Raw genomic sequence first — 25,711 nt, 5'->3', positions numbered from 1 at the left:
CATCTGTTTCTCCTGTTTGGGTTCTACTGGAACCAGATTTGTTGCCCAGTTATATTCATTAAAACATTTTACTTTCAAATGTGTGTTTGAGTGTCTGTGTCTAAGCCTGCATGTTGATAGTTAGCAGTCTGGGCATATTTCTTTAAGGTGTGAGGTTTGCACAGCTTTTGGTGGCATCTAATAAGGGGCCTCAGCTTTTCTCAGTTTCATTCAGATGCAAATGTAGGTGACTCTGTTTAGGTTTCAAGTTGAAAAAAAACTGTTTCAAGCTGTTGAGAAAAAAGTTACTTTGTGTCTTCATTCAGAAAACTCAGCTAGGCAGACAAAAATCAGCTTGCAAGGTGTTGATGGTATAACAAGTTTTATTTTGTTTTTATCTTGGGAATCAGTTCAAATTCCATTCAAATCTGCATTCATTTAAGAAAAGTAGTCTCTTTATGGTTGTTCAGTATCCTGTGTAAAATTAATTGTTGAGTTGTTGTCAAATTTCAGTGTGAGACATTTTCCAGTATAGTTGGCTCTGTGCTCATTTCTCTGACAGGCTTAAGTCAGTAGAAAGGTCTAAGGTTTTGACCTTCATTCACCTTTCTTCCAGCTAGGAAAAGATATTTCCTGAACAGGATTCACAACTGTAGAGTGGGTGGGTAGGACCACTTATTTTATGGATGGGCAAAGTAATTAATTGTCTGTGTTCACAGTCTCCCCCAATTGTTCTGCAGACTCTATAAAATATTCACTCTGGTTTGTATCAGAAAGGTTTTTTTCCTACAAAACCCCAAAGCCTGTTTTGCTAAGTTGCTCCTTCAACACATCTGATGGGAACTGGACCTGAAGCACATTTTGCATGAAATACTTTACAAAGCAAGTGATTCTTCTGGATGATTCATTCAGTACTTGTACTCCAATAATAGCCAATTGATAACTGAAAGCACTGTAGACACAATAAGGTCTGAAAACTACAGTGGATGCCTACTGGTGTTTGACATGAAAGGAGTGTTTTTAGATGTGAGGGGAGAAAAACACACCAAAAGTGCATCAAGAAAGTTAGTTTTACTTATTATTAAAGAGGAGAGAGAGATGCATGGTTCTAAGGAGTGGCTGTTGTCTTTGTGTATATACTAGAGTTCTGCCCATGGCATATATTCTTTTTCAACAAGCAATGAGATGAAACATTGAATAGCCACTATCCTTAGCATAGCAAAACAAAGGTTCGTCTAGTTCAACATTCTGCTCCAAACAGCAGCCTCTGTGAGCTCAAAAGCAGGACTGCCTTCACCTATTACTTGTTCTTTATCTTTAGACTGTTGTTAGGTAGGCCAGCCTTTCAAATAAAGGATGCCTTCAAGAACAGTCCTCTGTTATCCCTTCAAATAGAGGACCATTTTCTATAAAAGAGGACACATGGCCACCTTACACTCAAATCATATAATATCTGTATCATGCGCATTGCCTACATTATCAATTGAATAATAATAAATAACAAGTGAACTTGGTGTTTTAGTCTAGCCTTCCTCAACCTGGTACCTTCCAGATAGGGTTGGACTATAATCCTCATCATCACTAACCAGTATGACCAATGGCCATGGTAACTGGGGATTATGGGAGTTGTAGTCCAATCCATCTGGAGGGCATCAGGTTTGGGAAGGCTGTCTTAGTTCATGACTGCTTCTAATGGACTCCTCGAAGAGGTGCTAAGAGGTGCTACTGGTTAATCAAATGGCAGATCAGGGAATAGGGATTCAACCTGTGCTGGATGGGGTTACACTCCCCCTTGCAGTTTGGTAGTCCTTCTCGACTCGCCTTTGGGTGTACTTCGGGACTTGGTCTTGAACTTGGATACTCTGCACTTGTGGTGGCCAGAAGTGTGTTTGCACAGCTGAGGCTAGTACAGCAGCTGCGTCCATTCCTACAGGTGTGTGATCTGGCCATGGTCATACACACTTCAGTTACATCCTGCAAGGTCTACTCTATGTAGATCTGCCTTTGAAAACTGTTCAGAAACTTTAGCTGGTCCAGAATGCTGCAGCCAGACTGTTGACCAGGGCTGGTTACAGAGAGCACATGACTCCCTTTTACAATAGCTTTGCTCGCTACTGGCTTGTTTTTCAGGCATAATTCATAATGATGGTTGTGACCTTTAAAGTCTTATATGGCTTGGCTACCTGAAAAGACTGCCTTCTCCCATATGAGCTTGCCTGGTTCTTAAGATCTTCTGGAGAGGCCCTTCTTTCAAGACTGCAGCCTTTGCAGGCACATTTGGTGGCAACATGAAAGAGGGCCTTTGGAACTCCCTGCTAAGGGAAGCTAAAGTTCAGTTCCTCTTTGCTGTCCTTGTGCCAACAAGCAAAGACTGCTTAATTATTTATGGTGACCATATGAAAAGGAGGACAGGACTCCTGTATCTTTAAAAGTTGCATAGAAAAAAACAATTTTCTGGATGTCCAAAGTGGGGTGGGGGGGCAGAGTGGGACAGAAAACAACTTCACAACAAAGGACATTCCTCTGACAGACTTTCAAATAGAGGTTTATCCTCTGTAAAACAGAGCACATGGCCACTCTAGATTACCATTGTCAAACCTAGTTTGGCCCTTATTCTCACTGGCCAAAAGACTTGTGGAGCATGGGTTAATGTATAATTAAATAATGTCCCTACATTATGGATAAAATCCAACATAGTAAGTCCTACTTAGAATCAATCCATTGACATGAATGGGATTTAGCTTAGTCATGACTAATTTAAGTCCTGTTCGTTTCAGTGGGTCTGCTTTAAGTAGGACTTATGTTGGATTTTACCACATGTTTTTCCTTAATCATATTCCTTATAGCCATGCAGTATTGGCTTGCAAGTTAACAGTCTTTCGTGATTTGTAAATGTTTCTTCTACTGCCATTAATGACAGCTGTATATGTTAATTCCTTGCAGGTATGCGTTGTGATAGCGTATGTGCTGAAGGACACTGGGGTCCAAATTGTTCATTGTCCTGTTACTGTAAAAATGGAGCATCATGTTCTCCAGATGAAGGAATTTGTGAATGTGCACCTGGCTACAGAGGCACTACTTGCCAAAGAAGTAAGTTTGAAAGTCTCCTGTTCCTTTCTTTACTATGGTTATATTATAATGCTAAATTATAGCTTTGTAAAGCAAACTTGGATAGTGTCTTTAATATTTTTTTTGTAATGTTTTGTTGTAATTCTTACAAAATGTGCTTTCTCTGACACTAATAAAATTAGTTCCAGCAGCAATCTCTTTCTTGTTATTATTGTGTAATTTGCAAATTTGATATACACTATGTATCTGTAAAGGTATATACTATCAACCCAGCCCACATTCAACAAAACTGGAGTCTTACTGTCTTAGCAAATGCATAAACTTCAAGAAAAAGTCATTAACTGTCTCTGTTAAATTGAACAGGGTAAACAAGTTAGTATTGATCCAACCATTACAGCACCCATGTGGAACCTGCTGAAAATAATAATTAAAAATGCTTCTGTTTGGTAGCAGCTCCATGCTGGGGCTACTGGACTTCAAAGTTATTTACCATATGGATCAGGAGAATAGAGGGAACAAAACAATGGCAATGGATGATCTGAACAAGAGGGTGAGGATTGGGGTCCCAACCAAGTTTCAAACCAAGACTTTGCTGTGGTCTTGTAGGGAACCTTTTTTTATTTCTTTCCCATTCTGTACACAAAAACTTTACTGACAATAAGAGCCCTTCCATGTTTTGTTCTCCATATAGATATGGCTGTTTCAAATCAGGTCTTTGTATAAATCCCAATAACTTGCCCAGAACAATATGATATACTTCCAATACGTGCTTCTCTTTCAGCCTTTAGCATATTTTGTTCTAACCAGTTCTCTACTCTAATTGTCATAATGGTCTCACCTCTGGCTCCTGCTTCCTACTTCATTTTTCCAGTTCTGCTCCCTTTACCCATAGATTATCATCATGATTCCGGCGTAAATGTTTAGACTTGTAGGACTGCTTGCTGTTAGTAGGGTTTCTTCCTGCTAGAATCCCATGCTGCCTCCTGTCTCTGCTTCAGTTCCTATACCTTTGCGGTGTATTCTTAATACCTTACTACAGCTTTTAGGTATTGCCTGTAATTTATCATACTCAGCCCTGATTCTGCTGAAACCACTTAACCATGGATTGTAATGCTGAGGAAATCATGAATTATTATTATCATTATTATTATTATTATTATTATTATTATTATTATTATTATTATTATTTATATAGCACCATCATGTATTATACCATCATTTTAATTATTTTAAACATTCCAGGCTATTTACTGTCATTTGGAACCTGACCCATAATGTGGGAATTGAAATGGTGGTCAAAGGTGGAAATAGGCCTATCACTCCCCCTTGTGTTATATGATATTTAAAGTGATGCATCTTAATTAACAACACACAATGATCTGGATGGCGTAGCTCCCACACAAACCCTATTGCAATGAACTGAAGCAGTCCTTGATGGATTGTTTCCAAAGTTGGCAGTAGTTGTCACTATAATGACTTTAGAGTTAATCATACAGTTAATGCGGAGGAACAGTAAATAAAGATGCTGTAATGATGCTGTATCATGAACATAATGTAAAATAGTGGCTTTACCCATTATAACACTGAAATCACTCTTGAAAGAATCAGAGTCTTCAAGCCAGTGCAGCATCTATGAAGACAAGTAGTTGTAATAATCAATGGCTATACCCACACAAACAGCTTGAACGATAAGAGGCAAGAAGGAAATTAGGACTGACCCACAGTTTTGCTGAAAACCCGCGAGACTTTCTGGAATGCTTTCTTGATCAGGCATCCTGTTTCAAGCATGCAGTCAAGCTGGCTGACTTCTAAATGACTCAAATAATTTAAAGGCAAAAGTTAGTTTTGTAAATGTTAATTGCTACTTGACAACAGGCACTTAAGTTTATTTATTTATTTATTTATTACATTTCTATACCGCCCAATAGCCGGAGCTCTCTGGGCGGTTCACAAAAGTATTGCTTAATATACTAATTTGTCGGTTGAAGTATTGCTTAATATACTAATTTGTCATGAAAGAAATGCAAGAGGTTAGTGATATAAGGAAAGAAATCCTATCCAATGGCCTGTTTCTTTCTCTGTCAATCCAAGTGGTGACGTATCTATGAAGGGTTTGTGTATTTGGCATAAAATGAACTGAAGTGCTTTTCTTTTTTAAGTCATGAGTTGAATAAAAACAAGCAGCAGTGAGTAGCTGTCTGCACTTTGATTGCCCTTGTGTTGGGAAAAGTACTTTATACTTGTATTCTGTCAAGGTCTGCCAGGGTTGCAGTGATTCATTTTTGTCCAGCTAAAAATGTTACACTACAGATAGTCACAAAAAATGATGGCATAATGATAATGATTCAATACACAGTGATGGCATAATAATGACAACAATTATCATACAATTAATTTAGGCAATATTCAATACATATCTTTTAAACTCTTACTCAAGTAGTGAATCTATCTGTTTTATGTGTCAGTAGATTTCTCAAATGTTTCCATGTTTAAAGAAACACATTTCTCCTTTCAGTTTGCTCTCCGGGATTTTATGGTCATCGCTGTAGTCAGGCATGCCCCCAGTGTGTGCACAGCAGTGGTCCATGCCACCATGTGACTGGTCTGTGTGATTGTTTACCTGGTTTCACAGGAGCTCTCTGCAATGAAGGTACGAATTGTAATATTAATCTGATACTAAATATGATGTTTTCTCCCAGAAACTGCAACCAGGGCCTGCTAACATATTCTGAGGCTGGAAGCATTTTGGAGGAGTTCTTCCTTCACAAGTTTTCTGGTGTCACTCACTTTCCTACCTGGTATGTGGGCATGTCAAAAAAACCACTGCCTGAACTCATAACTGATCCACAGTAAAGGACTAGGGGATAGAGAGAGATATTCTTCAGGGACTTTGTCAAATAATGTGGATGAACAAGCATTTCTAAAGCAACCTGCTCCTTATGCTCCAGCTTTCCCCAACCTGTTTCCCTCCCGATGTGTTAGATTGCATCTCCCATTATTCCTAGTGCTGGCTGGGAATTATAGGAGTTGCAGCCCAACACAGGTTGGGGAAGGATGGCCCAGGTTAATAGAAATGTGCATAGGTACATAATCAGTGATGGCTGGGGCTGCAAGAGAAGAGGGGAAGGAAGCAGAGGCAGGATCTAAGGCATGAGTGGGCAGCCTGTGGCCCTCGAGATGTTTTTGGCTTACAATTCCCATCATTCTTCACCATTGGCTATGCCGGCTAGGACTGATGGGAGTTGTAGGCCAAAACCTCAAGAAGGGTGAAAAGTTGTTCATCCCTAATATAAAGAGACAGAGAAGAAGTCGACTAAGGAATAAAACAATGGAGGAAGCAGACTATAGGAGGAAATAGGAAGAAGCTTGAGCAACATCAGCTGAGGGAGCTAGGAAAGGAGCATGAAGCAGGAGGCAAGCAGCGCAATAAAACCCGAATGACAGCAGCATTTGAAGCAGTGGCCAACCAGGAGGCATGGGGGGATGCAAAGACCAAAGGAAAGAAAGGTAGAGCAAAACCTAATGGGAACAGAGAAGATAAGTTGCTCACCCAGCCACCAACTCAGCTATTGTCTTACGACCACTTTCCCACCATTTCATGGCCAACTCTCTAGTATAACAATATTTTTAAAATTAAAAAGGAACAATGCACTGAGCTAAACAAGTAGTAAGAGTGTATATTACTCATGTATTCCAAACTTGCTTTTTTACAGTCTGTCCTAGTGGCAGATTTGGGAAGAACTGTGCAGGAATCTGCACATGTACCAATAATGGAACTTGTAATCCAATTGACAGATCTTGTCAATGTTATCCTGGCTGGATTGGTAGTGACTGTTCTCAGCGTAAGTACCAGTATTTTCTTTGTTCAGAGTTTTCTCAGAGTAATTAACCCTGGTTTCGTTCCGCTTAATTTTCTCCTAGATGCTGAGGACATACTATTTAGCTAAATAAAAATGATAAGGGGTATGTGTCTAATAGATCTCTTTGTTATTTGCATTTCAAATAGTAGATCAAATACTTGCTACATGAGTTTTGCATAGCAATTTCACTTTTGGAAAATTCAGACTTTATAATGTAGTTATTTGTATATTTTCCACAAGGATAGTATCGAATTGCCCCCTAAGCATTAACCACTCTTTGTTGTATGGACAAATAAATACCTTCCTGTATGTTATGCATAGATGTTTGTGGTACAAAAAGCTTGTCAGACAGTTTTATTGTAGCATATGTGTTTGAGAACTAGAGCCCAATTTATCAGATGCATGAAGTGTTATCTTCAATTGGCACATTTCTGTATATACACAGGTATAGAGAGGGAAAGTGTAAACAGTAAGGTCAAACAGTCATGAAATGAAAGAGGCTGTGCCTGTGACAATTCTGTGTAAAGCTTAAATTAAGCACAATGATAATTCACAACAGCATCAATAGGTAATGACTTGGGCCAAATCTACAGCAAGCAAGATATAGCACTATGAAAATATTATGAAAGCAAGTATACAAGAGGCAGGAACCACACTATTTATTTATTTATTTATTAAATTTATATATCACCCTATAGCCGAAGCTCTCTGGGCGGTTTACAAAACCGGTTCACTACTGCTTTATAGCGGTATTGAAGTGCACTGACAACTGTTGGGGGTCATGACACATACCATATTGCTTTCACACTACTTTCATAGTGCTATATCCTGCTTGGTTTAGATTCGGCCATAGGCTTCCCAGCTTTGTCATGCTAATTTAACACGTGTTGTAGGAAAGGGCAGGGGAGTCTTGAGACCTAAACCTCTGATCAATTCTGGTTCAGCAGTTTCAAGCTGGAGACTTCCTTTGAAGTTCCTTTGTTGAACTAAATGATGAATTTCAGATCAGCAGTGGAATTCAGAAGGGTATTATTGGTACTATTTAGTCTCAGTGATAGAGCAAATGCTTTGCATGCAGAAGGTGGCAGGTTCAATCCCTGGGAGCTCCATTTAAAAGGAAGCAGTAACAGGTGATGCAAAAGACCTCTACCTGACACCTTGGAGAGATGCTGCCCTTCATAGTTGGCAACACTGGGTTGGATGGACCAATAGTTTCATAGAATCATAGAATAGTAGAGTTGGAAGGGGCCTATAAGGCCATCGAGTCCAACCCCCTGCTGAATGCAGGAATCCACCTTAAAGCACACCTGACAGATGGCTGTCCAGATGCCTCTTGAATGCATCTAGGGTGGGAGAGCCCACTACCTCCCTAGGAAATTGGTGCCGTTGTCATACTGCTCTAACAGTCAGGACATTTTTCCTGTTGTCCAGCCGGAATCTGACTTTTTGTAACTTGAGCCTATTATTGCATGTCCTGCACTCTGGGATGATCGAGAAGAGATCCTGGCCCTCCTCTGTGTGACAACCTACAAACCCAGCTCTCAACTCTGCCCACATATCTACTTAGCAAAACTATTAGAGGACCTAATAACATCAGCTGTACTGTCAGGAGTTTTTTCACCTGTTTATCCTCCAATGTGACATATGTTATCACCTTCCATATTAACATAAATATGAGCGTACAAAATGCACAGTTACAAGATGGGGGAAATTGGCTCAGCAATATTACAACCGAGAAGGATCTTGGAATTGTTGTACATCACAAGCCGAATATGAGCCAACAGTGTGATGTGGCTACAAATGGTAATTATGCCAATTAGCTCACGACTCACACTCGTAGGGAGGGATAATAAGCCATGGTGACTTCCCCCCCTCCATGAGCATGCAGAACTGCCCCATGTATGCTAGTTAGCATTGTACACATTAAACACCCTAACTGGGGGTTGTGGTGTCATCCAAACCAGGCCACAACCCTCGCATAGCCCTAAAATAGACCATAGGTTATGTGAGGGTTTGCATGACATGACAACCCCCGAGAGGGAGTTTCTTTTTAAAATGCCAGCCAGCACATGCCACATGTGACACAGCTCACCCTGGTTTAATTAATCTGTACCCATGGTGGACTGGTTTGATCATGCAAACTAGCCCACTAAGTGTAGCAGTACTACCTGCAAGCTTTTGCTAGTCTAGTCTTGATTAGTGTTTACATTAGGGATGGAGAATGTGTGGCCCTCCAGATGTTTTTGGTCTGCAACTACCATTGTCCTAAACCATTGGCTATGCTAGGACTGATGCTAGTGCAGTCCAACAACATCTGGAGGACCACACATTCCCTATCGCTGGTTTACATGCAGAGTTTTATCAAACGTTTCAGAACCAAGAGTCTGAGAAGCTCTTTCGTTTCCAAGAGTGTGCAACACCTTCTGATATGCCTCATTGGTTCACATCACTCATTATTTGACTAATAGATTAACGAGCTGTATCCCATTGTTATGCAACATCTGGTCCATTCAGAAAATGTTAAATTTGAATGTTTTAAAATCTATTTTATTACCTACATATTACTAAATTCAGACATTTTATTGCATTGTAGGTATTATATAATGTTGTTGTATGACTGAAGCAGTGTTGGATGTTTCCTGTTGTAATTCAGATTTTAAAAATAAATTTAAAATTTAACATACAATTATACATCTCTCTTTTTTGAGATAAGCACTAAATGTCATGTCAAAATGTTTTTGTTAATCATTTCAGTGTTGATTCTCATAAATTAATGCTTTGCCTTTTTCCCTTTAGGAAACTTTAATTGAAACACTTTGGAATTTTCATCTCTCTTTAGTTACATAATTTATCCGTACAATTTGTTGTTGAAGAATGATTTTTGTTCTGCTGCTTTCTCATAATGAACAATTGAGATAGGGAAAAAACATGCCAGTGGAATGCTAGGAGATGTCTGCTAAGCCTTGACCTTTAGACTAGGAAAAGGGTTTATCTGAATTCTGTAAAGGCCTTTAGTTCTTGTAGAAAGTAGTGACCCCATTACTTTAAAATGACTTCAGCGTGACCTCTATGAAGTCTCTTAAAGATTTCTGTGTATGTGACTTGACAGTCCTTATTTGTCTTAATGATTTCTGCCATATTTCCCCCCCATTATAAATAAGAATTGAAATAGGAAAAAAAGAATATGACCCAAATTAACTTTTTTATTAAATTACTTCTAGTTGTTATATCTTAAAATATTAGGCCTTTGAGCCATAGACATTTCCCATTTTATCTACTCCAAGTAACACATAATAATTTTGCAGTAGCCCTGATAACTACACCGAACAAATCTGAAAGCATGTCCTTAAATGGTTGTTTACTTTATTGTTCTATAAATAATGAACTATGACATGGAAACAGTTATTGATTAGCGGACTGATGAAAACCAAAAATTAGTCCTCAGGCAAGACCTGTGATCCTAACCTCATTAGTAGGTTTGAATGATGACTTTTTTTTCACAGTGAAAATGTAATGCAGTAATGTGATTTCAGTGTGGCTGGAGATTCAGATGACAAGTTCTTTCCAACTGTGTCATGTTGTTCTCAGTTTTTTATGGTGAAACCCACTATGGATTGTTTCACATGCAATAGATTTCCTGGTCACAAACACTGTGACTTTAGATAGCATAACCCAGAGTACTTCAAATAATTGAAATTGAAATTGATCACACTCCACACGATGAGGGAATTTAAAGTTAGTTTCCATTTGTTTTACACTATGCAATGGAGAACATGACTCCAAATTCACCCCAAAGACATTGGTTGAGTATCCTGTGTCTGCTAAGCCCTGCAATCCTCATTGTGCCTATGGTTAATCTGCATTGGTCTTCTATCTAGGCGTGGGCAAGCTCTCCCCTGCTTGATTCAAGTTAATCTGGACATTATCTGATTTCTTTCAAAACAAAATCAGAAAGAACTTGGATAATTTTCTAAGACAACCTTGTTGCTCAGAAAATGGCCTCCCTTCCCATCAGCCCATCCATTTCCCAACATTTCCATCCCCACTTCCCTTTACTTATCTGGTCAATGGCATGGTGAGAGCAGAAGAGGTGGGAAAAAGAGAGTACAGAGGTCTGTCCTTCCCCCTGTCCCCTGAGATGTCCTCATGCACTGCATAGGAAAAATCCTTGGGAAGACTACAAATCACTAGGGCCTTTCTTCCTGGCACAAATCTCTACTCTCTCCTGTCCTCATATGCTATAAGGGGGCAGGAGAAAAAAGTTATACCTCCTTTCTCCCCACTGGTGGTCAGGTAATAAAGAGAAGGCAAAAGGATGTTTTGGGGCAGGAGTAGGCAAATTCTTTTGGTCCTGTGTGCACATTTGGCAATTTGAGAAACTGTCCTGGGGACCACCACAAAATGAAAGCACTGGCCTGGAGCTGTTGGCCATCTTCATTTCCTAAGAATGTCTCTGAGCCCCATCTGCGGCCTGGAGGCATTCATGGGAAAAGAAGAAGGGAGCAAGTAGAGGTCTTCATGTTGCTTTGAAGCAATCTCAGCTAATACTAAAAATAAATAAACCTGTTATTTAAAAAAAAACAGTGGGAGAGGTAAGGGTAGTGAATATTGGTGGCCACCAAGAAAGGTGTCAAAGGGCATAGTGGTTCCCCCTGTTTTAGGGATTCACAGACTGGCAGGTATTTGGGGGATAGCTTGCAAGGAGAGAAGCTGGGAATTCTTCTCTAGTTTGGCTTTTAATCTAGGCCAAAGGAAAAATTGGGGACTTGTAAAGTCTGCCTCTCCTTTGATGTGGGTTTTTACAAACCCCCGAAGTTCTCTAAGCCCAGCTTGGGAAAACAATACCAATTTCTCTGCCTCCATCTGATACTACTTGGCTACATGATGGCCTCCATCTATCGTCCCCAAGAGTGTGCTATATATGCACAATCAGAGCAACAATGTCATGGTAGCTTTGTTACTCACAAAATCTCCTTATTGGTACAGGATGCTGTTTGCATTTCCCATGCATATAATGTGAATACAAAACCTTTAACAACATCTACACATACATGGAGGAATTGGCACAAAGGGTATTTTAGTGTTATGTGTAGATGTTCTAAGTACAAAGCTGAAACAGGCATATCACTTTGACCATGGCATTTTAGCAGATAAAAAGAAATAATGGGAAGTTTTCCATATTTGTATACACAATTTTGTATCATAGTGAGTGGAATGTAACATGAATATAATTTACAAGCAAGAAAAATCTAGTGTAATGTTATTTAAGGCATGTACTGTGTGCAGCAGTAGTAAAGTTTAATAGAGCCAATGTTTTGAAGTATCCTTACATTGTGCTATTGAAATTACCAAAATTCACATTGGGAGATGATGCACGAATGTTATGAAAAGTATAATAATCCAAATTTAAATGAGAAATGCTATTTATATTGCATGCTGTTATTTCAGTTTATATTACGAAGGTTCACAAAACATATAGTGATCTGTGGCACTTCCAGGTTTTTATTGTGCAGTTGGCCCATTTCATTCACAGAATTTTACGGAGGTCACAGGTGACATCATGGTCCATTTGCAACCCTACCATGTTTTCCTACTGCTGATTCTGTCTTTTTTCTTACCATAGAAAATTTGTTAAGGGAAGAGTGAATAGCCAGGGATCATCTTTCTGGAATTACCCATGCGCTTAATGACAGTGCTACAGAGCTGTAGTTTTGTCAAATATTCTAACTGATTTATTTTAATTGTTTCAGCTTGCCCTCCTTCACAATGGGGCCCAAATTGTATCCATACCTGCAATTGCCATAATGGAGCTCGCTGCAGTGCCTATGATGGGGAGTGCAAATGTACACCAGGGTGGACTGGTCTTTACTGTACACAAAGTGGGTCTTTTCTAATCTTTACACAAATATTATAGATCAATATAGCTGAGTATCATAAGTATTTAATACTAGTGTAGACATTATAATTAGCCTGCCTTAGATTTGGCTAGAAGGAGGAGCTGTCAAGAGCTGTCAGGGGAAAGACAGCTTAAGACATGTATGTACTGAAACAAATCACACAATTTTTAATTTCCTCAGCAAAGACTGCTTGCCTTTGGACCAATTGCTGGGAAATTCCCCTGGCAGAATTGAGAATGAAGATGTTTTACATCTGTTCTGTTTACTTTTAAAAGGGTCTCTCAGCTACTGAGCATCCTTCTCCTATAGCTATAATAATAGCATGACTTTTTTTGCTTCAAACAGCAGAGCCCTTAATGTTAGGAAGAAGTAGAGCAATGTGGCTGCTCAGTGTTGTGTGAATCAAGGTTCTTTTGATTCCTGATTCTCTGTGCAAAATATATATGCAAAGATCTGTTCATTATTCAAAAACCTTACCTGTCTTTTCTTGCTTGGAACCCTAATTGATTTCATTAAAAGTGTAATGGAAGTAGTGAGATGTACAGTGCAGCCCTATGCACATTTATTTGGGATTATGGCCCATTATACACATTAGGACTCACCTCTGAATAAACATGCATAGTATTGTGCTATAAACGTTCATTAGACTTTCCAAGTAATATGACTGATATTTCCAACATAATCACTTTTAAATGTTGTCATGCCTCATAATTTGCTTAGATTATGAATTCTGTATGTAGGGAAATATAAATTCTTTATTTCACTGTTATGAAAACATTCATTACATTATTAAAAATTACAGCTTTAACAACAGACTGCTATAGGTGGCCCAGTTTGCCTTCAGAGCAGCAATTTTAAGGAGAGAATTTTGCGATAAGTTGATCTATATTGATGAGTAAGCCATTACAGTTGGGTTTTAACATTATTTTAAACTGATGTGTATTTTACTTTTGTTTCTATGTGCCCTGTTTCTTTGTAGCGGCTTTTCCTACACAAATTTGTATTGTATTGCTATATTTTCTTCTTTTCCTTTCTACTACAGGATGCCCTTTGGGGTTTTATGGAAAGGACTGTGCATTAATTTGCCAGTGTCAGAATGGAGCTGACTGTGATCACATCTCAGGGCAATGCACATGCCGTACAGGATTCATGGGGAAACACTGCGAACAGAGTAAGTTGGAAACAATTTTCTTGCATATACTGAAAAGGAAATGCATAAATGAATTAATGATTTCTAAGTTGTTTATCATACTCACACAAAGCTGGGAAAAAGAAACAATAACGTTTTTTAAATGTGTACTTTTAGTACCAAGTACTTACAATTAATAGCCAGGAAACTAAACTTCATTCTGACCAAAACATATTTACCTAGTTGTAACTTTTTGTAAAACATGTGACATCGCAAGAGAAATTGGAGAAGTAATGTTTACTCTGTGAGTTCATCATGTATCCTAGATGTAGTCTTCAAGCCATCTAACACCCTGGGTTTCAGTGGAGCTTTCTAAGAACAGTAGTACCAACTTTCCCTGTTGTGGGACAAATGATGCATCTTACATGCCTTCATGCTTAAACTGTAGTTGACTCCTATTTATGGACGCATTTTAAACACATCAGATTGTGGCAGATTTCTTATAGACTTGGCATGATGAAACATTGCCACCTGGTGGTGACACACAAAATTGGCAAGAATCGTGTGTGCAAGATTAGACAATGATACTCCTTACCCACACACAGCAGAGCTGTATAATTTGAGCTATATATCAAATTAATATCTGAGTGGTATATAAAATGATTGGCTGTCAGACTCCTTGTTTGTGCCCTATTCTTACATGAGAATACTGAAAAGTCTTACTCATTGGTGTTGTTCCAGAAGACTACAGATAACTTAGAGCTCTTCTTGTTAGGTGTGGAACGTCTGTAAACATATAGTGTAGTCAGTGTGACTTCATTTTTCATAGGTGAGAGTTCGGTAGTTCCAGTTGTACACACTTATACTATCCTGTAATATCCTATACTAGATATTGGTCACTGAATGTCATTGAGAAATATCAATGAATTTGAATATGTTAAAAGACAAAATCTACAGTTGATGTTTACCGTTTTGTACAGAGTGCCCCCCAGGTACATATGGGTATGGCTGCCGGCAAATATGTGACTGTCTGAACAACTCAACTTGTGACCACATCACTGGAACCTGTTATTGCAGCCCTGGCTGGAAAGGAGCAAGATGTGATCAAGGTAATATTTTCCTAAACTGCCAAAATGAACTTTGAAATGCTAATGCACAGGCAAAGTTATAGCCAGCATCCGAAAATAGAGGGAGACAAAAATCTATGCTTAATTTTGCTGTTTGAAATCTTCAGAAGACAAATTCAGGAGAATACAAATCCTTATAGGATACCTTTGCTACTATAATCCTCTAAGTAGAAGGATGGCCATACTAGGACGCTATCTTCATGGTGTCGAGTTGGTGCTGTTTCCCCCCAAAACCCTGCGCTTTCACTCCTGTGGGGTTGCACCAGATAGCCCCCATGCAAAGGAGCAAGCACGGGCTTTACAGCGGCCATTCATCCCCTCCCCCATCCCTCCCTGAGACAAAAAGAGACAAGAAAAGACATAGGATGAGGAAGAAGCTTGGGGGAAGAAAATAATTTATTGGAGGAGGAGGAGGAGGAGGAGGAGGCAGCTCAGAGGAAGAAAATAATTAATTTTCTTAAACTCTTCTCCCCATGGCAAGGCAGAGTGGGGTATTCCTTCGGCCATTCCACTTACCAGCCAGCCCCGTGCTCTGGCACAGGGTGACCAATCAGGGGTCGCCATCCACCAGGAGTGCCCCCTGAGCGGGTACGGAGTGGCCCCTGAGCAAAGACATAAAAGTGGAAGAGCTGGACTATTGTCGCTCTGGCTGGAAAGGTCAGGGTAAATCCCTGACTTTTCAGCCGCGCATCTTTGGCTGTTTGTCCTGGGGTGGCTTTGAATCTGAGGCTGTGTGATCTAACTGACGTCATGCAGATTCGGAGCCACCCCAGTGCAAAGAAGATGTCAAGTCAGCTCCTAAGATGCTGGAACATGCACTTAGTGCATCTTTACTTAGAAGTAATTCACACGGAGTTCAACGGAACCTCTTTTGTTAGGATTGTGTAATCCTGTGCATGTTTAATTAAAGAAAAAGCTCTTGTGTTTTAATGGGGCTTACTCCCAACTGGGTGTGTTTAGGATTGCAGGGTAGCCATCATCTATATTCCTGCTCTAGGAAAATGTCTGAGCATCTTGGATAGAATGTTGAATGGCAATTTGGCTAGAACCTTAATTTAGGGGAAGTGATGTATCTTCCAAACGTCTTAATCCCACGTAGCACATTATATTTTGCTTGAACTTCTCCATGGTGACATTTGTAGTGCTGTGACAATTACTTATATTTTATGTACTGTTTGCCTAGAGGGCAAAATGCTATATTAGTTTTAAAACATAATATACATTTTTAAAAGGCAGATGCGTAAGGGACTAATACTGTATGGAAGATATTATTAATTCTAGAAAACTGTATTGCCAGGATGGTATGGTAAATATAACATTTCAGGAATCTAAAGCATGAACATCTGGAACATTTCAAACTTCATTTTTTGCTAAATTTAAACAATTTCTAGTCTGTATGGTTGCAAAGAAATATGTATCTCCATTCCTTCTTTCCCTGTTCCTTAAGAAAAAAAAGTGAAAAATTCCAAAATCTTCCAGAAAAATTCTCTAATTTTTTTTTTAAAAAAAGTAACTGTAAATTGTAAAAAGCATTCAGCCTGTAAATTGTAAAAAGCATTCAGCCTCAAACATGTTCATTCAACTTTGGATTTTTAAGAAGCAAAAAACTTAAACAAATTCATGCAAATATTCCTCACTGGTATAATTTATTGTAATTGATGCTTTAAAGCATAGATTTCCAGAGCTCCAGATTATCTGATCTTCTCACATCTTCAAATACATTTAAATTATTCCTAAATAAATGTCTATAGAATTTTTTTAAAAAACAAAGTTAAAATGATTTCTTCTTATATGCATATTGTGTTTCTTCTGTGCATTTATGGACTGGATTTCCATTGCTCTTGTTTTCCAGCTGGGGTAATCATAGTAGGAAATTTGAACAGTTTAAGCCGTACTAGTGCTGCTATCCCTGCTGATTCTTACCAGATTGGGGCCATTGCCGGCATCATTATTCTTGTCCTCGTTGTCCTCTTCCTGCTAGCACTATTCATCATTTATAGACAAAAACAAAAGGTGAAAGAAACAAATATGCCAGCAGTTACCTATACACCTGCAATGAGGGTCATCAATGCAGACTACACCATTTCAGGTAGGGACACAGTGTTCTGAACTTTAATCCTGTCTTAAGTGCTAACTTTAGCAAACAACAACTTTTGTTTCTTAAGACTTTTATAAGAATTTTATTCATCCTCTCTTAGCTTTATGAGATGCATGTTCTCTGTGTTTTTGTTGCCAGGAAGGACGAAAAGTGGGAGGTAGTTTAACTACTACCTGCACCCTCCCCAATTCTCCCTGTTTCATCCCTCCATTATTTTATAGATGAAATCACTATACAAGCAGCACAATTTTTAACCACCAATTCTTACTCATCATACTATATTAGCATCTACCTAATATGGCTATCCATTATTCACTGAGTCACTGTTTCAGATTCTGGGTTAAGGGGGAAACAGTTTTGTCACAAGCACAGTTAACATTTCTGATAAGAAACATCTTGACTATTTTTAAAGGAGGAGGAAGACATTTGCTACAGGGTGGGGTGGAGGCTGTGGAGGAGGAGTGAATATTCTTCATTCATTCATTATATTTCTGTGTCGCTCCATAGCCAAAACTCTGTGGGATGTCATAAAGATTAAAACCCATTAAAATACACAATACAAAGTGAAAAAGCATTTACATAACAGATAGCACACATAGACAACAGATATCAAAAACAATGTTTAAACAATCAACCAAAGATAATCCAAGAACTGATTCTTGAGACTGACTAGGGAGCACATTGCAGGATTAGTAGGGAGCCAATGATATATCTGGTTTGTTCCACAGAAAAGTTTGGGAATGGTACAGAATATATTTGATTTTGCCAATGGTGAATTTAAGATACTGTCCTGTTTCGCACAGTCGTGGCTTATTTAAATCACAGCATGTGCTTGATTTAAATAAATGTGGCCCTGACTTTTCATACCATACATATGTGTTTCATCTCTTTATTTCCCACCCTCCTTTCACATGCAATGACTTATCATTATGAGGAACAACTGAGGAAAAGAAGTAGAGATACAGGGAAGAGAGATTTCTTTCATTTAAGATCTGAAATGCAGTGGAATCAGCCAATTATTTTTAAAAACAAAAACAAAACTTGTTTCTGACATATAGAGGAAGCGACCAGATCAGGTTGAGGAGATGCATTTTAGGAAAAACAATGTTTTATTATATAAATCCTTATTTGTTTTTGTTTTTGTTTTAATCTTGAGGGAACTATTGTCTAGTTCTTCAGGTTAATGGTGTAAGGCCAAGGATGGGGAATGATCCAGCACTCACTTTTAATTCCTTTTCTTTTTAGAAACCATTCCTCACAGTAATGGTGGAAATGCTAATAGTCACTACTTCTCCAACCCAAGCTATCACACTCTAACACAATGCTCAAACTCAGCAAATGCCAACAACATGGACAGAATGACCCTAGCAAAGGTAAAAAAAAAGAGAGAGAGAGGCTGAACACTAGATAATGTTGCTGTTTTTGATATTTTACATGTGCAAAATACTACACTTCCTATTTGTGCTATTCAATTACTCTCTTTGACATTTTCTGCCATCTGTCTTTACTTGAAACAGTCAAACACCAATCAACTGTTTGTGAATCTTAAGAATGTGGATCCTGGGAAGCGAGGCCCTGTCATGGACTACACAGGAACATTGCCTGCTGACTGGAAGCATGGAGGCTACCTCAATGAGCTTGGTATAGAAATAATACACACATTAAGTATTGTGTGTGTTGAGCATGACACTATATTGAGCATGTCACTGTAGATGTTATGGAAAAGAGAGCACTATGTTTCACCCCTCTTTGCAAGGAGAGCACAGTGGTGTTTTTTTGCTCTCCCAAGAGTATGGACTCTTTGACTGTGTTATATACTGTTCATGTTCTTAATATGTTCAGCTACACATACCTTAGAGTACTCACAATGAGCAAGGGGTTGCTGTACTGAATTAGAAAAGATTGTGAAAATTGCTGTTTAAAGAATTTAACGTGCATGTTTTTCTCAAAACTTTAATTTTGTTCTTCTCCATTATTTACAGGGGCTGTTGGAATTGACAGAAGTTGTGTGGGCAAATCTCTGAAAGGTAACTTTGTATTTTCTCACATATACATTAGGGATCCAGTGAATGGCTTTGGAGCACTTGATATTGCAGCCTTGCTGGAGCTAAGCAGGGATGGGCTTGATAACTCCACTGACTAGGAACTCATGATAGAGTGAGCTAGAAGAATTATGAAGTAATACTTTGAATAGATCAAATTAATTCACAGCCCATTAAAAGTATAATTATATCCACAGAATTTTTGGTTATCTGTTGCATTATTCCTTACTACTGATAGAAAAGCCGCTCTGAATTACCAGTTCTGGACTCCTTGTACTTAAGATCATCTGTAGACTAGCATCTCTGATAAATTAAATTGTGAAATATTTTAAATAAAAGGACAAATAGCAAAAATATAATTTAATTTCAAAAGAATGATAATCTAACGTTACTTAATGTTCATAAAATAAATTCTTCTTTGTACCATACCTTGGGGTTGGTGAGCCAGGGAGTGCTCACCCTGCAAGTACTCATGCCACCCACCGCCTTCCCCATGAGCCAGGCCTGGCGAGCCCCTGCTGACCACTCGTGAGTTTCATGACTGCTCGGCAGCTGCTTACCTGGCTTCAGCACTTTCCTCCACTGCGTTAATGGTGGCTGCGAGGGGAAATTGCCCACTTTCCGGAAGCTCTGGAAAATGCTCTCCCCACCACCCCCATGGTGATGGTGGCCTTAAAGGCCCAATTAATACAAGTGTACAGAAAGTGCGCAATTTCCTCACCCCCCCCACCAATGGGCGCCTTAAAGCCCCTATTAACATTTGCATTAATAGGGACTTTGAGGCTCCCCTTGAGGAGGGGGGAAAATACATAATTTCTCCAAAGCGGCCACCATCAGTTTGGAGGGGGCAAATATGAAATTTCCATAACCTTGGGGAAATTGCACGTTCCCTCCCCCCCGCCGCCCGGGGTGATGGGGGCCTCAAAGGCTTTTCTAACGCAAGTATTAATAGGACTTTAAGGCCTCCATTGCATGGGGTTGGGGTGAGAAATGCATGATTTCCCCAAGGTTACCACCATTAATGCAGCAGGGGTAAAAAGCACAATCCAGAAGCCAATCCAGAGCCATGCCAGCATGCTCTTGGGGGCTTGTGAGCACTCAGGTGCAGGTCCATCTCAGCACAGCGCGCATCCATGTGGGCCTGCGAGGACCAGACGCAGGGGCGTCTCCTGCCCTCATGGCCCCTGGCGGACTTTCATTACATTCCTAACCGTACAATTAAAACATGGTTTTTGTGTATTTTCTCAGATCTAGTGAAAAATTCTGAATACAATTTAAGTAACTGCTCCTTAAGTAGCTCTGAAAATCCATATGCTACTATTAAAGATCCACCAGCACTCACACCAAAAAATTCAGAATGTGGATATGTCGAAATGAAGTCACCAGCACGCAGGGACTCTGCCTATGCAGAAATTAGTAACTCTGCTTCAACCAACAAGAACGTGTATGAAGTTGGTAAGTCCCAATGTAGTGCTCTTTCAACTCAATCTCCAATACTGGATCCAGTAAAAGTTCAGGGTTTTGCTTTCCTTTCAACAGTCCATCCATCTTCACTATTACATACACACAAACAGACACCCTGGAGACATTTCTGAAGTTTACAAAAAGTGGCTGAACTGGAAACCAAACACAAACTTGGGACACATAAAGTTAGATAAATCAGCATAGGCAAATCAGCGCTGTAATTAGCAACTGTCAGAATAATCATGTCCCTTAATCTTTTGAGATGCACCATCTTATCTTTTCGGTGCCAGGTCAAGACTTTTCCCTTCTCCCAGGCATTTAACAGCATTTAACAACGCTAAGTTTGTTTGTTTTTCAACGGACCCCCGAACTGTTGTTTTTAAATGGATACTGTTGTTTTTATACTGTTTTTTATGTTTTTGATAGTTTTAAATTTTGTATACTTTTTAATGTTCACTGTTTTTAACTTTTGTAAACCGCCCAGAGAGCTTTGGCTATGGCGCGGTATATAAATTAAATAAATAAATAAATAAAATAAGTTGCTGTTCTGAAAAGAGCCTGTTCCCAAGTGTGGCCACACTGCTTCCCCCACCCCCACCCCCACCCCCACCCCCACCCCGACCAGGAAAGGAACAAGGGGAGGAGCTCCATTATAGGAATTACGTCTACCCTATTTTTAATGAATAGGAACAAATCAGTAGAAGGCTCTGTAGAGAAGCAGCATAGCTGTACTACAAATTATAAATGAGGGCTAGTGGAAAGCATGATAAAAAGTTCCTTAATTAGGAGGCCTTTTTGAGACCATCATTCTGTCTTTTTATCAGGCAACCCTTATTATAGTTAAAGGACCTGCAGCTCTGCTAATGTATGTAGCTATCTTGCACTCCTATGAATATAAAATGAGATCTTGGATTTTTTTCCTCATGGACCAACATAACTACCGTTGTTGTCATGAAATGTTGTGATTCTTTCTTAACTACCAATATCATAGCATCAACATATGTTTTGTTTATTAAATTGCAGAGCCTACAGTCAGTGTTATCCAAGGAGCATTGAGTAACAATGGACCTTTCAGCCAAGATCTCTATGATCTACCAAAAAACAGCCACATTCCTTGCCATTATGACCTGCTACCTGTTCGGGATAGTCCTGCATCTTCAGAGAAAGAAGATAGTAGCGAATGACACCAGACGAGCATTCTGGAACACAGTTGAGCTCTTATGTGGAGCTGGGATCTAGTTATCCTCTTTCTTCTATTTGGGCCGTCTCCATTCAGTAAACATTTGCTGTACATTAATGAGGAGAATTAAACTGTGGTTTTCATACACTCATGGCAGATGGATAGTTGCCAAGTTTGGAAGACACTGTCAGATTTTCCATTGCAATTATATATATTTTTAGAGAAACAAATGCCAAACACTTATGCTGTAATTTACTGGCTCAATGGTAAGAGCTTGCAGAATACTTCTTGTGCCAAGTGTATTGCTGTTCCTCACAAAGGATGACCATTTTTTTCACTAGATCAACTGGCATAATTGACACACAGCCAAGACTGTACAACCTACCAAATACTCACTGAGCAAGTCATTTGAATTATTTGTTACCTTGGTGGGGCAGGGGAGAGAAAGCAATGAGTTATTGCTTTTTCCTCATGTCATTATATACCCCCTTGGCCAAGACATGTAAGGAGATACAGTCTGCTAGAGCATAACTAACTACGGTGCTGGATTGACTTGGGAAAGACAAGACAAGATATCTACTCCATTGCTGGTAATGGGAATACAATACAGGAATTGTTTTGAATGCGAGAGAAGCCCTGGATGAATATGCCTAAAGAGCCGTGTTGTGAAATGGGATTTGGCACTGGTTCTTGCCAAATCCATGGGCACTATTGAGGCGCATAGTTCGTAGTTCTGACTACAATATTTGCTATATGCAAGTAATGATTCATAACATATCAATAATTGTTTCATAAACATGTAAGTAAAATGGTTTATTTTTGTCAAAATGGATTGAATGAGTGGGTGAGAGAAGGATAAATATAGTATATGTTGTACATTTTAAGTGCAAGAAAAGGCTTACGTTTATAAACAAGTAGCACTATTATTGTAATATGGAATAAGAATAGTACCGTGTTTGATTTTTTATTCACCTGAAATCAACTGATCAATCTTTGTGCAGTAACAATCTTTGTTAAACAGACACAATTGATTACATTAAATCAATTCCTTTTATAACTGATTTAGGGAAAATATGCTTAAGCTGGTCTTTTGCATTGCCAATAATCTGGCACATGTACCCTACATTTCATTAACGTGTATCTCTATTTTAAAATAATGTAGATATGTTTTCTAGTGATTTAGAATAACAGTGCACAAATATTGTATTTTATGTCCCTTGTATTTTTATCAACTCCCTGCCTCCCAGTTTTGTCTGATTTAGGAACACTGTTTTTTATGAATAAAAAAATAAATAGATAATGTCAATTCCCCACCAGAGATAGGTTAGAAAGATAATCTTTGATCAGTGTGTAAACTCTTGGAATTAGTCAGATTTTTTAAAACAACAACACCTGATTTAATATTAATGCAAGGGAGAATGTTTATAACAAGAAAAGGTATTAAGTAGGAAAAATAGATTATTTTCCACCTTAATTTTCAACTAATTTTTTGACTCTAGCAGTATCATCCCTCTGTTCCAAAGGCATTTTCTGTGCGTTCCATTGAGCTAATTTATAGTCAGATCATCATATAAAAGGTAAAATTTGGTCAGTAATCTGCCTCTGAATCTAGTATTGTTCTATACAATTTAACTATTAATTACTAGGTTATTTCTAGCCCTAACAGTAACAGAGCATTCCTTAAACTATGTATTAAATTGTAATTGTTGTGTTCTCTTTAGTTTGCAATTTTCCATTTCATCTCCATGTTACATCTAAATCCTAAAGCTTGTTAAGTCATAAGTCACTTATCACAATTTATCACAACTGAGCATGGTAGCAAAATGTTCTACTACTGTACTCAGCCTGTGAACATATATTGTTTCTTACTTTTATTATCCAAACTCTAATAAAGATGTCAATATGCAGGATTTCCAGTAGCTAGGGCTATTAAATTCAAAGAATTATTGTGACTATGACCCAAGAAATGATGTTTAAAGGAGCTACTGGTAGTGGTGGAAAAGAAAAGCTTTTCTAGATGCTCAAGTGACCCTGGGATAGAAGTAGAATTATGGCCTACTTTGCTTTATTCAGTGTCGTTTAAGGCATTCTCCATCAAAAGGTATTACCATGGCTTGATTTAGACTTGTGTCTACATACTAAAAGATGTGTAATCGGCTTCTGACATTCAAACCTGAAAGACAAAAACATGGAGTTTTGGAATTTAAGCAGCACAAATACCTTGCTGTAGGATAGTTTTGGAATGGTGTTTGGAATAGCTCTACATTCTTTTGTATTGTGTTATACAAAACTCACAAATAAAGCCTATCTTTTTTGAAATTGTGATTACAGTAGTAATTTGCCAACCATTTAAAAGTCACAAGTATTGGCTTGTGTGTTGTGATCCACAATCTCTGAAGAGTTGTAAATTTCCAAACTTGGAGATAGACAGCTCACTCTGATCCATATATTGACTTCATTGGGAGTGCAATTCCTCAATGTGTTGTCAAAACATGTGAAAAGAAATAGCTCTCTTTATTCCTTACTATACTTTTGTCTCCTAATAAAGAAACCAATAAGGAACAAAGCAAGCTTGAAATGGTAAACAGAAAGAAGTGCTTGTTCCTGTATTTTCTATAACACTTGGGCAATGATTCATATAAACTATTCAATATTTGCATTCATGTACACAAAACATTTTAAATCAATATGAGAACAGCATGTACGCTCTGGGACTGGCTTCTTATCCTATATTCCTTAAAGGCCTCTTTCATAGTCCTGATATAGGCTATGGTATAGTTAAAATGTGATTTGTCTCTTGTGAAAGAGCCCTCAATATTTCACCAACATTTTTATGCCTTTGGAATAACACTAAAATCCATATTACCTGTCATAATCAGTTATATCAACAAATACATTTGCAGGTTAAAGTAATAACATTTTCAAATGGTGGAAGACCCACAGTCTTAGCTTTTTCCCTCCAGGCATGATTATCTTTGCCACCAGAAATAGTCAGTAAAATATTGCATGAAATGAATATAACATTTTGTTCTGCAGGAAGTCTGTTGTATAAGTGGCAATCTTAGTAGCAGACATTGGGATGGAGCCAGATATAGCTATGAGAGTAGACCCAAAGAAAACAACTTAAATTAGTCATGACAAACCTATCCCATTGATTTCAATGAGTAAGCATGACTAAGTCTGGATCTAACCTATTTGTCTCTTCTACTTCAACAATTATTAGATCTACATCCTGGTTTTTATTGCTGTTGAGTTCTTGCATTGTTTTTAGGAATTAAGGACTCTACAATATTACAGTTAGCTGGGTGATAGAATAAGCTCAGTTATCTATTTCTCACCCAATTCTTCTCTAAATTGAGCTAAAAGCTGTTGTACCACAGAGTCACTGGGATTAGGAATGACCATAGAGTCTAGTGCCAAGCAGGAGTAGATTAAGAGCTATTTCTGTTAAGGTATCTCCACTCCTCCTTAAAGCTTTTCAGAGTAATGAACACATTCTAAAAAGTCTGAATCTTTTATCTCAGACTTACTAACACTGAAAAAAAAATGGTTTGAGAAAGCATAAGGACATATTTTATGATGATGATGAGGCGTTCATCAGAATCATTGATATAGGTAATACAGGCTAGTTAACAGATGATGATGATAACGATAATACAGAAAAGAAATAGCCTGCTCAAAATGTAATCTTTCAGATTTGCAGGAACACAATAATGATTAGTGATATAATAATCCAAAATGCAATAAATTCTAGACAATCCTTCCAATTTGTTAGGAAAAGTATTGGCACTATATTGTCCCACATCCTTTCTAATAGCAAGTACATGTGGACTATTTCTTCTGCTTCCTGCAGTTTTAGTGCCATA

General features: G+C 38.5%; 1 protein-coding gene across 1 annotated transcript in view; it reads left to right on the top strand.

The window, feature by feature from the left end:
* Positions 1–23,113, top strand: part of MEGF10 (multiple EGF like domains 10) — a 120,149-nt gene extending 97,036 nt beyond the window's left edge. Inside the window, exons 14-25 of the mRNA XM_063129466.1 lie at positions 2,923–3,069; positions 5,564–5,698; positions 6,762–6,890; positions 12,659–12,787; positions 13,848–13,976; positions 14,915–15,043; positions 16,914–17,150; positions 18,405–18,532; positions 18,677–18,800; positions 19,142–19,186; positions 20,450–20,656; positions 21,689–23,113. Coding sequence (XP_062985536.1) covers positions 2,923–3,069; positions 5,564–5,698; positions 6,762–6,890; positions 12,659–12,787; positions 13,848–13,976; positions 14,915–15,043; positions 16,914–17,150; positions 18,405–18,532; positions 18,677–18,800; positions 19,142–19,186; positions 20,450–20,656; positions 21,689–21,849 — 1,700 coding nt within the window. The 3' untranslated portion in view covers positions 21,850–23,113. The remainder of the gene's footprint in view (positions 1–2,922; positions 3,070–5,563; positions 5,699–6,761; positions 6,891–12,658; positions 12,788–13,847; positions 13,977–14,914; positions 15,044–16,913; positions 17,151–18,404; positions 18,533–18,676; positions 18,801–19,141; positions 19,187–20,449; positions 20,657–21,688) is intronic.
* Positions 23,114–25,711: the final 2,598 nt, after the last annotated feature.

Source organism: Elgaria multicarinata, chromosome 6 (genome assembly GCF_023053635.1).
Source record: "Elgaria multicarinata webbii isolate HBS135686 ecotype San Diego chromosome 6, rElgMul1.1.pri, whole genome shotgun sequence".
Taxonomy (NCBI): Eukaryota; Metazoa; Chordata; class Lepidosauria; order Squamata; family Anguidae; genus Elgaria; species Elgaria multicarinata.
Note: the sequence above shows the minus strand (reverse complement) of the source record. Positions and strands in the feature narration are given on the sequence as shown.